This window comes from Castanea sativa, chromosome 1 (genome assembly GCF_040712315.1).
Source record: "Castanea sativa cultivar Marrone di Chiusa Pesio chromosome 1, ASM4071231v1".
Taxonomy (NCBI): domain Eukaryota; kingdom Viridiplantae; phylum Streptophyta; class Magnoliopsida; order Fagales; family Fagaceae; genus Castanea; species Castanea sativa.
Genome location: NC_134013.1, coordinates 28,666,754 through 28,680,953, shown reverse-complemented (window position 1 = coordinate 28,680,953; position 14,200 = coordinate 28,666,754). Strand labels below are relative to the sequence as shown.

Sequence of the window (14,200 nt, the reverse complement as noted above, 5' to 3'; positions counted from 1 at the left end):
TAAAATTAAATATCTCACATGGAACTTGAGTTTTGTAAGCTTGAGTTCCATCAAATATTTAAGAGTTAAAATTGAGAGAGGCAAGACATAGGTATTTTCTGTTTAGTGGAACTCGAGTTCCACGTAAAATTTTCATTTACAATGCCATATCAGACAGTCATATTAGAGCATCCATATTGGTTTTTTTTCATTCTATCCTATTTTACCATCCCAAAAAGTCACTTTATCAATTATACAATACAATTTTACAATACTTCCAGCATTCCAACTTTTATTTTTCTATCCTACTTATTAAAATAATATTTCTACACAATAAAATAATATATCCCACAATCACCATCATTTACAATACAACACATTATTTATTCTTTCTCTCTTTTTCTTTCTGTTCAAGAACCACAGTCACCACCACCGCTGCACTACACACACCTGACACCACCACCACCACCAGCAACCCATAATTTATCGTTAACACCAAAAAAAAAAAAAAAAAAACACAGACCATCAACACCACCCTCTCTTATCATCAACACCACAAAAAAAAAAAAACACAGCAACCCACCGCCACCCAGCACCACCAAAACGACACAACCCACAACCACCGTGACCCACACCTCAACCACCCCATGATCCACCGTGACCCACACTTGTGACACCTCGACCACAACTATGAACCCCACCATGACCCACACTTCAACTACAACCATGAACTACACCGTGACCCATCATGACCCACACAATGAACCATCGAACTTGAAACCAACCCACACCACATACCCAGCAACAACCGTGAACCACCACCACCACCACTAAAGAGCATGACTGTGAGCAAAACCCACCACCAAAAAAAAAAAAAAAAAAACAGACCTACGGCAAGCAAAACCCAAACCCATGGCGGCAAACCCACGATGAGCAAATCCCAGATTTACGTCGGCAAACTCAGACCCATGGCGAGCACACCCTAATTTCGTTCAACCACCCAAACACCACCCAATCGTCACTCCAAAACCCATTCCAAAAATCCAACACAAACCAACACCGATCCTTGTCGCCGCCGTCAGCCAGGCCGATCTGCCATGGTGTGGTGGCTCGCCATGGTGTGGTGGTTATGGGTTTTGGGTCTAAAGAGAGAAGGAAGAGAGCAGAGAAATAACGAGAGAGAGGAGAGAGAAAGTATTGGAATTGTTTAATAAAAAGGAGAGAGAGAGAGAGAGAGAGAGAGAGAGAGAGAGAGAGAGAGAGAGAATTAAATAATATTATTTACATTTACAATTTAGCTACAGTGCATTCTACGTTTAGAATTACACTGAAGCTGAATTGCAAAAAAATTTACAATTGTTGGCTTTTACAATAACTGATGGAGTGACGTTTCTGGGCTTAAATGGCAAATTGGGTTTACATTTGCAATATGCCCTATGGGCTGTGGATGCTCTTAGTGTCCATTTGCTACTAGGCTGTGTTTGTTTTGGTTGAAAAGGATTTCAGGAAATCCTTTTACACCAGCCTATGTGTTTGGTAAGTATAGAAAATTGGGTCAAACGGAAATTAATTTCTCCGTTGATTGTAAAATAACCCTCTCCAGTTGGAAATGAATTTCAGTTTCTATTTTACCTTCAAATAATTTCCACCCAAGGAAAATAGAAGAGAGAGAGAGAAACAGCAAGAAGAGATCACACCAGAAGCTGAAGCGTTGATCGCACCAACGCCCCCAACCCCACCGAGATCGCACCCCAGACCGATCGTCGCCACCCAAGACCAATCCACCCAAAACCGATCTCGTTCTCGACCTAAAGCTCATCGGCGCCGCCGTTCTCGTTCTCGTTCTCACCATTGTTCTCGTAAGCCCATCTGTTCAAACCCACCCTCGCTAGAAGTCTGGTTGCATCCCACCACACCCATCACTGAAACCCAGAAAACCCATTCCTCAAACCCACTCTGACGAACCCACCACTCTGATGAACCCATTCGTCAAACCCACCACTTTGACGAACCCACCACTCCGCGAGATTGAATCCAGTCGCCTCCTCCGTGAGATCAAACCCAGTCCCCTCCACCGCGAGATTGAACCCAATCGCACTGATCTCTCTTCCTTCTTCTCTTAATTTGACCGGATTTGATGATTTTTTTTTTGTTGGGTTTTGTTTGTTTTGTGTTTATTTGTTGAGAAATGATATTATATATTTGTTTGGAAGCTGAGAAAATGTGAGCAATAAGTAAAAAATGTGTTTTCTATAGTATTTTCAAGAATACAACCAAACATCAAAAAATATTTTTCAAAGTATTTTTTAAAATGCCACAAAACATCTAAAAATATTTCTTTTCCGAAAAATATTTTACACCTGAAAATCATTTTACACTCAAAAAACATTTTACAACGAACCAAACACAGTCTAAACTTGGGTTTCAAAATAGCCTACATAACTAATAACTCCGGCTATAGGCTTTTGTTTGCAAAAACTGAATATTTAAGAGCATATATTATGCAGTAAGTACCTAAAATATCCACTAACTCTCCCACCCTCTCGCATCAAAATGAAGACTTCCGCTCTGTTTGTTTTAGCAACAACATTTTTTAGAAAATGATTCATTTTCCAAAGAGCATTTTCTGGAAAACTATATCATTTTCTAGTGTTTGGTAACGGCTTTGAAAATGAGCTTGAGAACTGGTGTTTGGTATGCAAATTTTTATTTTTATTTTTTATATTTCTTGTGTAATTTAAAACTTGTGTATTATGTAAACCAACTAATGTAATCAATATAAATAAAAATAAAAAACCAAGCATGAATTTAGTTTTCATACTAAAATTTTGACAATAGATACAATCAAAATTAGTTGTCAAATTTTCATGATCTTTACTAGTCATCTTGCTCATATATATGAACAGAAACGTCCACACACACACACAAAATTGACAAGGAAATACATTTAATAAGTAAAATAACAATAACTTTTAATTGTCTACTCTTTTTGCTGGTATATTAATTGTCTACTATGGTTAATCACAAGTCTTTAATATTACTCAAAATTATGTATTCATAAAATGTATCTACATAATATATTATCACTACATAGTATTCGCATAATGTATCTATCAACAAAAAGGATTGTCCTATGTAAAAGCAATTTAGAGCCATATAGGCACTGTGTTTAATATTTTCGTCTTTTACTTCATTCATTCATTCTTTCTTCTTTTTTATTTTTTATATTTTCATTTTTTTAGCACTTTTATGTGCAAAAAAAAAAAAAACTTCTACCTAGAATCCATCAAACCAAAAAATTTCTTAGAGAAAAAATAAAATAAAATTTGAAATTCAAATTAAAGAATTGGGATTTTGGTAGAGAGGAATGAAATAATTACCGCTGCAAATATGTTCTCTTTTGCAAGTTGGTAGAGATGAATAAAATAATTATCGAGCAATGAGGGGAAAAAATCTACTCAGAGAACTGTGTTATAAAGGGGAACAGAAATATAGAGAGAGAGTGAGGAAGAGAGATCTATGGAAGAAGAGAGACCAGAGTTAGTGACAGTGATGGTATGAGGAAAGAAAAAGAAAAGGGAAGAGAGAAAGAGTGAAAGAGCGTACTGTGAGAGAGATAGATTGTTTTCCAAAATTTTTTTTTGGAAAACAACCTATAAAAAACGAGTTTTATTTTTATTAGGATTTTTCATCGACTAAAGATAATTTTCCGTTGATCAGTTTTTTTTGTACTACCAAACACTGAAAAATGCGAAAAACAATCTTTACAAAAATTTTTACAGTAAAACAAACATAACGTTCATGGTAAAGTCACTAAGAATCTAAACCTGTAAAACCACCTGAAAGGCCAAAGCCAGAACCCGTACTCTTCTAGTTCGACCTCGTCGCCTTCCTCTATTCTATACCCAACCCAACCCGCCAAACTAACAAACGCCTCCATTCCATTCCACCCTCTCCCGCCTAAACCATTCTCAAATCTCAACCGTCCTTAATCCAAAATCTAACGGCAGATATTCAAATTTCCCCAAACGATTCGCGTGCTGGTTGCACCAACCAATCAGAGCTTAGTTCTTGGCATTTCTCTGTAACTAACTATTCATTCCCAAACCGCCAAAACCATTCTGAAATCTCAACCGTCCTTAATGTAAAATCCAACGCTCCAAATTCAAATATCCCCAAACAATCCGCGTGCTTGTTACATCAACCAATCAGAGCTCACCTCTTTGGATAATTCAATTCCCTCTCACACTCACTCACACTCCTATATATATAAACCTCTTCCGATATTCTCTCATTCTCTCACTCACAGCAAAACTTAACACAAAATCAAATATCTCATATTTCTTGAACTATTCCAAATTCCAAATAAAGCAATGAATGTGAATAATTTTACTCCGTGCCTACCTGCTGCTGCTGAGGATAGCAGTGTTCCCGTGAAGCCAGTGTGCAAATACTCCTACAATATTGGCTCCGTCCTCCATTTTTTTGTGGAAGCTGCAGGGGCCACTCGACAAAACGTCACCATCAAAGCCAATCGAGAGACGACGAAATTCATCATTGAGGCCGCGGTACAGCGTGAGCACAGGGCAGACCGCCGTTACTACGCGCGAATACCATTATTGCATACCAGTGACTGCAAATATTCATATGAAAACATGGGCTGGGATGTTTCTTACGGGGAGATTCATGTCTGGTTTCCTTTCAAATTCAATGCGTCTCATCCTCAAATTCCTCTACGTAGTCTCCTTTAATTTCTCAAAGGTATCTATCATCATATATAATATACAGTTCATATATACTTGTTAATTCATCACTCATCGCACTATTATTAATTGATGATTTGAATTCTCAGGAGCATCCATCACTTGCAAGGTCAGGAAGCAACTCTCTCTCTACAGTTTATATTTTTAGAAAAGAAAATGAAAAAACAATGAAATAAGAATGTAATTCTTTTTTTTTTCTTTGGCTTTATGGCTTCATCCAATCGCTCTTTGTAAGAAAGCTGAATGAATGATAATGGAATTTGATGGTTGTGCTCTTAGATGATGTAAATGTACTTCAAGGATTTTATCTCATTTGAAGTCACGTTATGTAATAATCTAGCATGTGCGTAATGCTAGATGTGTAAGCTACAAATGATATATGTATCGATATCGATTAATAATCGGTGAAAGTGTTGATGTTTAATCGGCGAATTTGGTGTTCCTCTAGATTTGTAGATATTAAGTTATATAAGTTGTCATCAAGATTACTGGAGTTATTTAATTTAAAGTGTAACAACAGCTATTACTAGAGTGATTTACATTGCTGTTAAATCAATTACTTGCATTGTTAAACGGATATGGCCTGTTGAGCTAGTGTAATTAGTTGCACAATTAACCAAATATAGCGCTGGATTGATTTAAATTGTTGAGTTTGAAAGATTGGCCATTCTTGATACTGTTTTGTACCTAAAGCCACGTTGTATGAATTTGGATATAGCATGACTAGTGACAATTTCAATTATCTTAGATACCATAACCATATTAGGGAGTGGGAGAATAAATCTTGTACCTATTTGTAGAACCCTCTTGGGTCTTGTTGAATACATTATAGTATTTTGAAAGATCAATGCAATCTGCTATATATATATGTATCGCATTTGAACCTTTCTGTTTCTTGAACCTATGTTTCATTTGCCAACTGCAATATGTTGCAGCTTTTTCATTCGCTTTAGTCTTAGTTTGATTATTATGAACTGGTAAAAATTTCTATTCAACAAATATCGTGATTTTGTTAAATCAAATTGGCCGCTTGTGCTACTATGTGTGAGACAGTGGGGATAATAATTAATAACCAGAAGTGTGTGTGCATTAGTAAGGAAATTCAAAAAAGGTGAGTTTTTTTTTTTGTGGCTAAGTATTGCAAAAATTTTCAATAAATTGATATGGGAAAACTCATAATGGAGACTAAATATTTGAGAAAGAATAACCAATAGTATTCAGTGAGTATGAGAGAGAGAGTAGTGATGGAACAAATTAGGGTGCAATAAAATATGGAATTGGTGTGCTAGAACAAAATACAAGTATTAGATAAGGTTGAGTTTGTTTTTTTTTTTTGAAAGGTATTTTCTATATTTATAGGTGTTTAGTTTGACCGTGAAAATATTTTCAACTTGAAAACTATTTTTTGATTGATTGATAATTAACCTCCTTAGAAGCGTAAAACAGTTTATGCCTCACAACAAATCCCTCACCACCACAACTTAATTGACCCATTAAAATACTATGTGAGTTATTGTGACCCACCTTTAGACATGGCAAAACGGGTCAAAATTTTCTAACCAAACCCGAAAAATACTCGACCCGAACTTGATTTTTTGACCCGAAACAAAAACGGGTTGACTCGTGACCCGACCCGAGTTTTTCTAGTTTTTTTGCGGGTCAACTCGACCCGACCCGCAACCCGAACCGAACCCGAATCACTTGTTTAAAACTTTTTTTTTTTTTTGTAAAAAAAAAAGTAAAATTAAGACAATAGTAGTTTAATTGTTTATTGTGAGCTTTAAGGAAACAATTGATACATTTACATATGCAAATTAATTGAAAGATAAAATGTTGAGCATTTTGTAATGAGTAAAGATTTTTAGATATCAAATAATAAAGTACATGTCAAGATAATATGGTTACAATAGAGTTAAAAATATAGATTTAAAATTGTAAACATGTGCAAGAAACATTTACAAGCGTAAAAATAGTGAAGCCAAAGTATCAAATTAGCATAAATTATGAATGCTTAGACTTATTTTTTAACGATTTATGTCCAAAATAAATGGTTTTTCAAAATAAATTATGATATTTTCTAGAGTGTGTGTTGCTTAACAATGATATGATATTCATAAAAGAGACCATGTATAAATAAGTAAGCAATCAAATTTTAATGTATATCTCAAATTGAAATAGAGTGTCAACCACAATTGATAATAGATTATAAAATTAATTTTTAAGATTGTAAATTTCTTATATGTTTTTATTCTTTATCAAATGAGTTATCCAATAAGTCATTTGCAATTTTGTTGTATATTTTGGAATGTTGATATTGTGTAGAAATAAAACATGTGTATTTGTTTTACTTATGTTTGTGTTATTTTGTTTTAGATAGCAATGTTAGGATTTGTATAATTTTAAAATTATTAAATAAGTATTAATAAGTTTAACTGAATTCATTCTTGATATAAGTGGTGAAGTCAAAATAATGCGTTTTACATCAAATAATTTGTTGCATAACTTTCCAAATGACAAATACATGTTGTTTTATTTATATAAAAAAAAATTCATGTGAAAAATACGAGTCAACCCGACCCGGCCCGCAACCCGATTGACCCGAACCCGTTTTTAACTTGCTTAAGATGACCCGCAACCCGATTAACCCAACCCGACCCGCTCGTTTTGCCATGTCTACCTTGGCCAATTTCCAATGGCCATTCCGGTTCCTTCTGGATGTTACGATCCAGGAAAGTTTGAATTTGGTGTTAGAGTTTCTCTCATTCTAGTCAACTTCCCATTTATTTCAGAAGAACCCGTGAAAATTCCACACCTAGAGTTTTAATTATAGCTATATGTAGGGTTATCACTTATCATATTATTTGAAAACCTTAATCAAATTATCAAAGTACTTGGGTTATATAAATTTCAGTTTATATTTTAATGGGTGTGATGAATTTGGTTATGTTTTTTGCTGTTTGTTTTGAATTTGGAATAATGTTGTCTCTTTGAGGGCTTGGCCTGCTTAATAAGAAGATACAATAATATTGTTTCTAAACCAATAGAATTTAGTTGCTTCATATGCCGGCTTAAGACACTGACAATGAGTAAAAATATATTCCTCTGTTCGAAATAGCCGGGATAGGTCATAGATCATTGAACGTGGAATAATATTGTCTCTTTGCTGGCTTTGCCTTTAGTAACATACCAACATAATTAAAGGTAGTTTACAATGTTTAGGGATCATCGTGACTGGTATATATTTTGTTGGTAAATTATATGAGCATCCTGTCTAGTTCTTTGGAATTATTAAATCTCATTTATGTTAAGCACAACATCAATTTTCAATTTGATTTTAAGGATTTGTATCAATTGAAATGAATAGAAGCTAGTTATGGCTTTCGTTCTCTTAGAATGGAAATTTGATTTTATTTCCTTTTAAATTTAGTAGTCCATTGGAATGTCAAAACGAACATTACTTTGAAAGGAAAGGAAAGGCATTGAGATTCTTAATCTGCCATTGGTATCTTTTGATATGGTTAAGGGTCCGTTTGGATAGAGCTTATTGCTGAAAACTGAAAACTGAAAACACTGTAGCAAAATAATTTTTAAATGTGTGAATAGTGCTGTGGGACCTATTTTTAATATTTTTTTTCTGAATAAAGTACTTGTGGGTCTCATGAACAGTGCGTGAACAGTGAAATTGGTCTCCGCACAATGAAATAACGTGCACAAACAGTATCGGTTACTGTTCATGCACGTTGAAAAAAAAAAAAAAAAAAAAAGCTACAAAACGCATAATCTCAAAACGTGGCCACAATAAGCTGAATTCAAACTCAGCTTAATTGTTCATGTAATTTTGGTATTGCTCACATACCCTGCATAAAAATCAATGACCGAGTTATTATATAAGCCCAAAGTCTAGATGAGATCCACCCATTTGAAAATTAGGCACTAGTTCCACAAGTATACTCCATTATATAAGCCAAGTTTCAGTTTTGATTTTACAGCTAGGAGGTGATCATCCCTTGCTGTTTGGTTTGCAATGCTGAAAACTTCACTTGTTTTCTATACTATTCACTGACTTGCCACCCCTTTGGGATCATGTAATCCTGTAAAAGCCCTTTACTTTAGCCATCATAGTGCTGGGATTCAGCTTTCATAGTTTCACTTGTCGTGGTAGGCTTCTCTGATGGCTATGGTTAATTTTGCAGCTTAAAGATGCAGTGCAACTCTGTAAAGAAATTGCCTTCCAGTAGAAAAAGAGGCAATATCACACGTAATGCTCACAAACATTAATTCACATTGTTTATTTTGAACTTAAATTTGGTTTACTTGCGGTCACGATGCATATAGTGGATTATATTTTCTTTTTATCTGTATTTGCTACATATTCAACTATTTGCATTTCTCTATTTTGAGGATTCATTGTTCTTGTTTCTGAGTTGTAAGGTGCTTAAACACACCTTACTAAGTTGATAGGTCTGACCAAGTGTTTGCATTCCTCAATGACTTGAATTTTTAATTATAATTTCAAGGCTTCTCAGAATACTGTGTTCCCCACCTCGCCTCCTTTCTTTTCTCATTCTGTTCATTTGTGAATACCTCAACAAAGATGATCCAGTAACTATCACTGATAACTGCCCCCTATTTGAATATTCTTGCAGCTTTATTACCATTGGGGAATCTAAGGTCTTGTTCGTTGTTTAGGAGTTTCCCTGAGCATGCCCATCCTAAATTCCAAATCCATGAGAAGCCATTAGATAAGAGGAAAAAAGTACATCATATTTTTCTTTAAATGATTATTAAAGACCCTTAATCCATAGAAAACTGTTGAAAAAGAAAGGAGTAACAATATTTAAACAGAGAAAATTATCTGTATTAGAGTGTAGGGTTTTTCAATTGAGAGGTTTCCTTTGGTTGATGCATACCAGATACTTCCCGTTTCTTATTTGCACTTTGCTCTTTTATCCTGCTTTAGTCTGTTTTCTAGCTATTTATGGGAATTCATAACAATGATTATAGGAACAAGATATGTTACATTTTTTTTTTAGTCTTTGTGGATCATTCAAATGCTAGAGATTAATCTCTTTAATGTCAGATATTTTTTTTGCTCAAACTAGAATTAGTGTAATAAAATCCAGGAAATTGTTACTTTTTGGAGTGGATAAAAATTGTGACATCTTACATTCAGTGGTCAGAGATATCTGTACTCAAAATTCAATGCATGAGTACTTCACTTTTTTTTTTTCTTATCATTGTTGGTAATGTCCTGCCTTGCCTCCATCAGAGTGAGTACCAAGGAGGAGTTAGCGCCTGGAACTTTGATATTCAGGATTTGAAAGCACAAGAATCACTGACGCAACATTCATTTTAATATTTATCAATTATCAAGTTAATTCATATTGACCTATATCTTCCATTCAAAAAAAAAAAAGTTAATTCATTTTGACTGCTGGGAATGAAGTCATTCAATATGCATCAAAGATTTTCATCATTATCGTCATTGCTGCTGCTGCTAATAATAGACTGCAGCTTCACAGAATTGTCTCATTAATTGTTTTTCTCCCCCTAATAGGGTTTAGAGATTATTTAGATGACAAATTGAAGGCTAATCTGGTGCAAATTAAAGGATGATTTTCAGTAACATTAGAACTTGCACTTCTGATTCCTTTTATTGGAGTACTGAATAGGGTTCAAGGGCTTGGTTCATTGTTTATTAACTGAATTTATGTAATATTATGCTGCAGTAACATTTTACGGGTTTATTCATCCAAAAAAAAATATATATATACTGGTTAAATTTTGAAGTAGACTGTATACAGAACAGTGGCATATTGCCTTATTATTAGTGGAAATTATTCAGGTGACAGACTTTATGCCCAACCTCAGGGCTGCCGGGTTTTGGGTTTCCTCTACACGAATTTTTTAAGACTTGGGAGCAACTATGAGTTGGACTGAGCCCTCAGATCCCCGTGTAAGGTTAAGGCTGGGGAGTCAAAGAAAGTGATTCCTATTTGACACCCAGAAATACTTGCTCACCACACCCTTACATATATGTGACAAAAATTATGGTAGCAGATGATGGAAAACGCTTTTCCTAAAAAGAGTGGATGTTGGAACCGTGAAGTACTGGAAGTTGATGGAATGACACTGTCAAAGAATGTTTTCCAACCATGTAATCAGATTCAATTTACCCATTTGGTTTATTAATCCTGAAGTTATTTTGATTTTAGACCCCCAAAACATTCCATTTCCAAAAGCTGGAAGTGGATTCCAACTTCCAAGCCAAGAGGCTAGGTTCAATTCTTTTAAGCCAAAAAAGTTCAGAGGTTTTTGCTTCAATAAAAATGGACAGTTCATGATTGTGGAAATGACTTATTATTTTACTTTAATACATTGCTAGAATTTGGGCAATATCAAACCGGGACATACTATTTGCTTCATTTCAAGTAACCTATGTATGCCATTGGCTTATGAAATTCAGCTCAGTTTGCTATTCACTGTAGATGGTAGCGAGAGTTGGTTGAAGTCACTCACTGTTCAGTCCTCCTTTGCCTGATGCACCAAAGCACTTAAGCACCTACTCCACAAGGCATTCTTTACTATCTACATTTTCTTTTTCAGTTATTGATTTGATCCTCAATCAAAACGGGAAGGAAAACCGGAAAAGGGAGGAACATCTTTTGGCTGCATCTAACAAAAGTTTCGATCTACCAATAAACTGTAATTATAGATCATTGTATCACTTAGGATCCAACTTGTAAGATATTTGGTTGAAATGGAGAAAACAGAATTCATCAACAATCAAACGCACAACTACAACGAATTCTGAATGGGTGCCACATTTTATAAGACATGAATTTCGCATATATTACATATTGTAGCTTTTAAGTTTGATATGGCAATTGTATAACCATCTTCAAAATATGGTATCTAGCATATATGGACATTACCTTGAGATTGATTTTTTGATAGGAAAAGGACTAAGTAGCTTCATCTTAAAACAATAATCTAGACCAACAGCAGCAAAAACAAAAAGGAAAAGATTCTCAGACACAAATACAGCTCCATCAAAAGCATGCAATAAGAAGCTTCCAGTATTTAGTTCCAAAGGTGGTCCACTACCCAGCATGGCAAGACCTGCATTGTGAATTCAATTTTTAAATCAGAACCTGAACTACCTGGTGTCTAAACTCTGTAGTACCAAGTTTTGAAAAATCATACAAGTTCCTTTTACTCAAAACTATATACATACCTTTAACAAATCCAAAAGCTGCAGATGTCCCTGTCTTAAGCTGGATATTGTCCAAATCCCTTCTTATTGTGTATCGAAATGTTATTCCAAACAGTGCGCAGCTGATAAAGTTAATTGTAAGAGGAAGTATGAGTTCTGAACTGCTTGTTGCTTGGGTTAAAGAGATGGGCAGGCCTGCAAGGGTTCCAACAAGGGCAGAAATCAAAGCTGCTTTTACAGACTCCACTCTCTCCTCATTTCTGTCAATTTCTTCACTTTCTTTCTCCAAAAAAGTATCTCCATCTTCAATTCCGTCCACATTTAGCCCTAGTGAGCGCTTTGCTTCTTCAACCATTTCTCCTGCTTCTAATATTTGCCTTTGACATTCTGCAACCTTAGTGTGCACCGCATTGAACACCGTTAGCAACAAGAAGCATCTCAATAACTCAAATCAAGGAATCAAACAAAGAGCTGTCAAGGAAAGTAGGTAGTTTGTTAGGTTGAAGTTTGCCACATTCCCTACACCTGCTTATGGTGCAAGAAGGGACAAATCCCCATGAAACGAAATGTATGTGTTTATGATGATAGATCAAGATCATATTGTTTCAGAACCATCTACTTACAATCATCTTAGAAGAAATTTCAAAACTGTACCATCTTCACCTCACAACAAATTTAACTACAAAGACAAACTAAATGTCAAAAGAGCAGTCCTAATTCTTCAAAAGCATAAAATTGCAATGAAAACCTCTTCTAGACCTTATATATACAAACATACTCAAACCATTTCATTCACTGTCCAATGCTCTTTACATGTAGATTTTAGTTTTACTACCACAATCACAGGTCCACAAGACACCCACAACAATGTCAAAGTTGAATTTGCACTTAGCACCATCCAGACTGGTTTTCGAATCTATCCAATTTACAGCATAAAACACAACAAATTGTCTAGAATCAAAATTGCCCACATAATGAAATCATCCAAAACGTCCAATTCTCACATCAGTAGTCATTACTTCAACTTAATGAAATAATAACATTACACATTCTCTAAATCAAAATTATCCACAATATGAAATCATCCAAAATGTCCATTTCTCACATCATTTGTCATTACTTCAACATAACGAAACAATAACATCTCCTCCAATAATTTAAACAATGAAGCATAATGAGACTAGCAAGTAACAGACCTCAGAAGCTTGGCTCTCAAGCTGGTTAATGTAATCCCTCATCTGCTTCGCCTCAAGTTCTTGTTTTTCAATCTCTGCCAGCTCTTTCTTGGCCCTCTCTACCCTCTGTGACGCTTTGTCCAACCCATCAAGCAAAACCCTGTTCTCTTCTCTGTTCAACAGCTCCCCTACTTGCTTGTCCACCATACCAGCCAGTGCATCCTTCAGATTACCACCGCTACCTTCTATCTGGCCCGAGTTGTTGCATTTCACTATTAGGATTCGAGGCCTTGAACTTGAACAGGCTCTGCGAGAGATTGGAGACGTGATAGGAAACGTTACTGGGGAAAGAGTTTTGGGGTTTGGAAAAGGAACCAAAGTGAGCTTGATTGTGGTGGGCATGGCGTTCAAGTTCAACCAATGCCTTTGTTTATCCTTTATTCCTTTTAACGGTTTGGATTATATATTTCGGCCAGAAAAGATAGTCAAAATACTTAAAATTTGAACCTTTTTATTTATTTATTTTTGTTTCTATATGTTTTCAAATGATAAAAGTCAGAGTTGAAAATCTGACTTCAAATTATAATTCAGTTGATTTTTCATATATGTGTAATAATTAATTATAGAATGTATGTAATAAACATTACTCTTTCTTAAAGAAATTGTTTAAAAAAGAATAATTATATATATATATATGGAAATGATGAATAATTTATTTGTTATGTAATTCACAACTCCCCAAACTATAAAATAGACCTATGTCCTCTCTTAAATATTGGAAATATGCAAATACCCCGGTTGAGGGGGAAATTGATGTCTTTGAATTAAACATTGGGAAGCTAAGCCAAAACTTAATTATGGGCTCTTGAGATGATGTCTAAAGGCTTTCGGTGTGGTGATATGCCTATCCAAGCAAAAAATAAAGGCTACACTTGACAAAATAGCAACAAAAGCCCAATAAAAATACTTCACAATACTTAATTAATACGTTAGTGGTCCTATCCTAATAGTGCAAGAAAAATAAATTCTCCAGTGGTAGGGGTGAAATTACACTTAAGTCCAGCAGT

The 14,200-nt window shown here is 35.0% G+C and overlaps 1 protein-coding gene across 1 annotated transcript; it reads right to left on the bottom strand.

The window, feature by feature from the left end:
- Window positions 1-11,548: 11,548 nt before the first annotated feature.
- Window positions 11,549-13,579, bottom strand: LOC142607161 (uncharacterized). The gene is made up of 3 exons (XM_075778589.1): window positions 13,155-13,579; window positions 11,980-12,352; window positions 11,549-11,864 (listed from the first exon to the last, which is right to left on the bottom strand). Exons 1-3 carry the CDS (start codon window positions 13,533-13,535, stop codon window positions 11,674-11,676), a joined length of 945 nt encoding a protein of 314 aa, XP_075634704.1. The 5' UTR covers window positions 13,536-13,579; the 3' UTR covers window positions 11,549-11,673.
- Window positions 13,580-14,200: the final 621 nt, after the last annotated feature.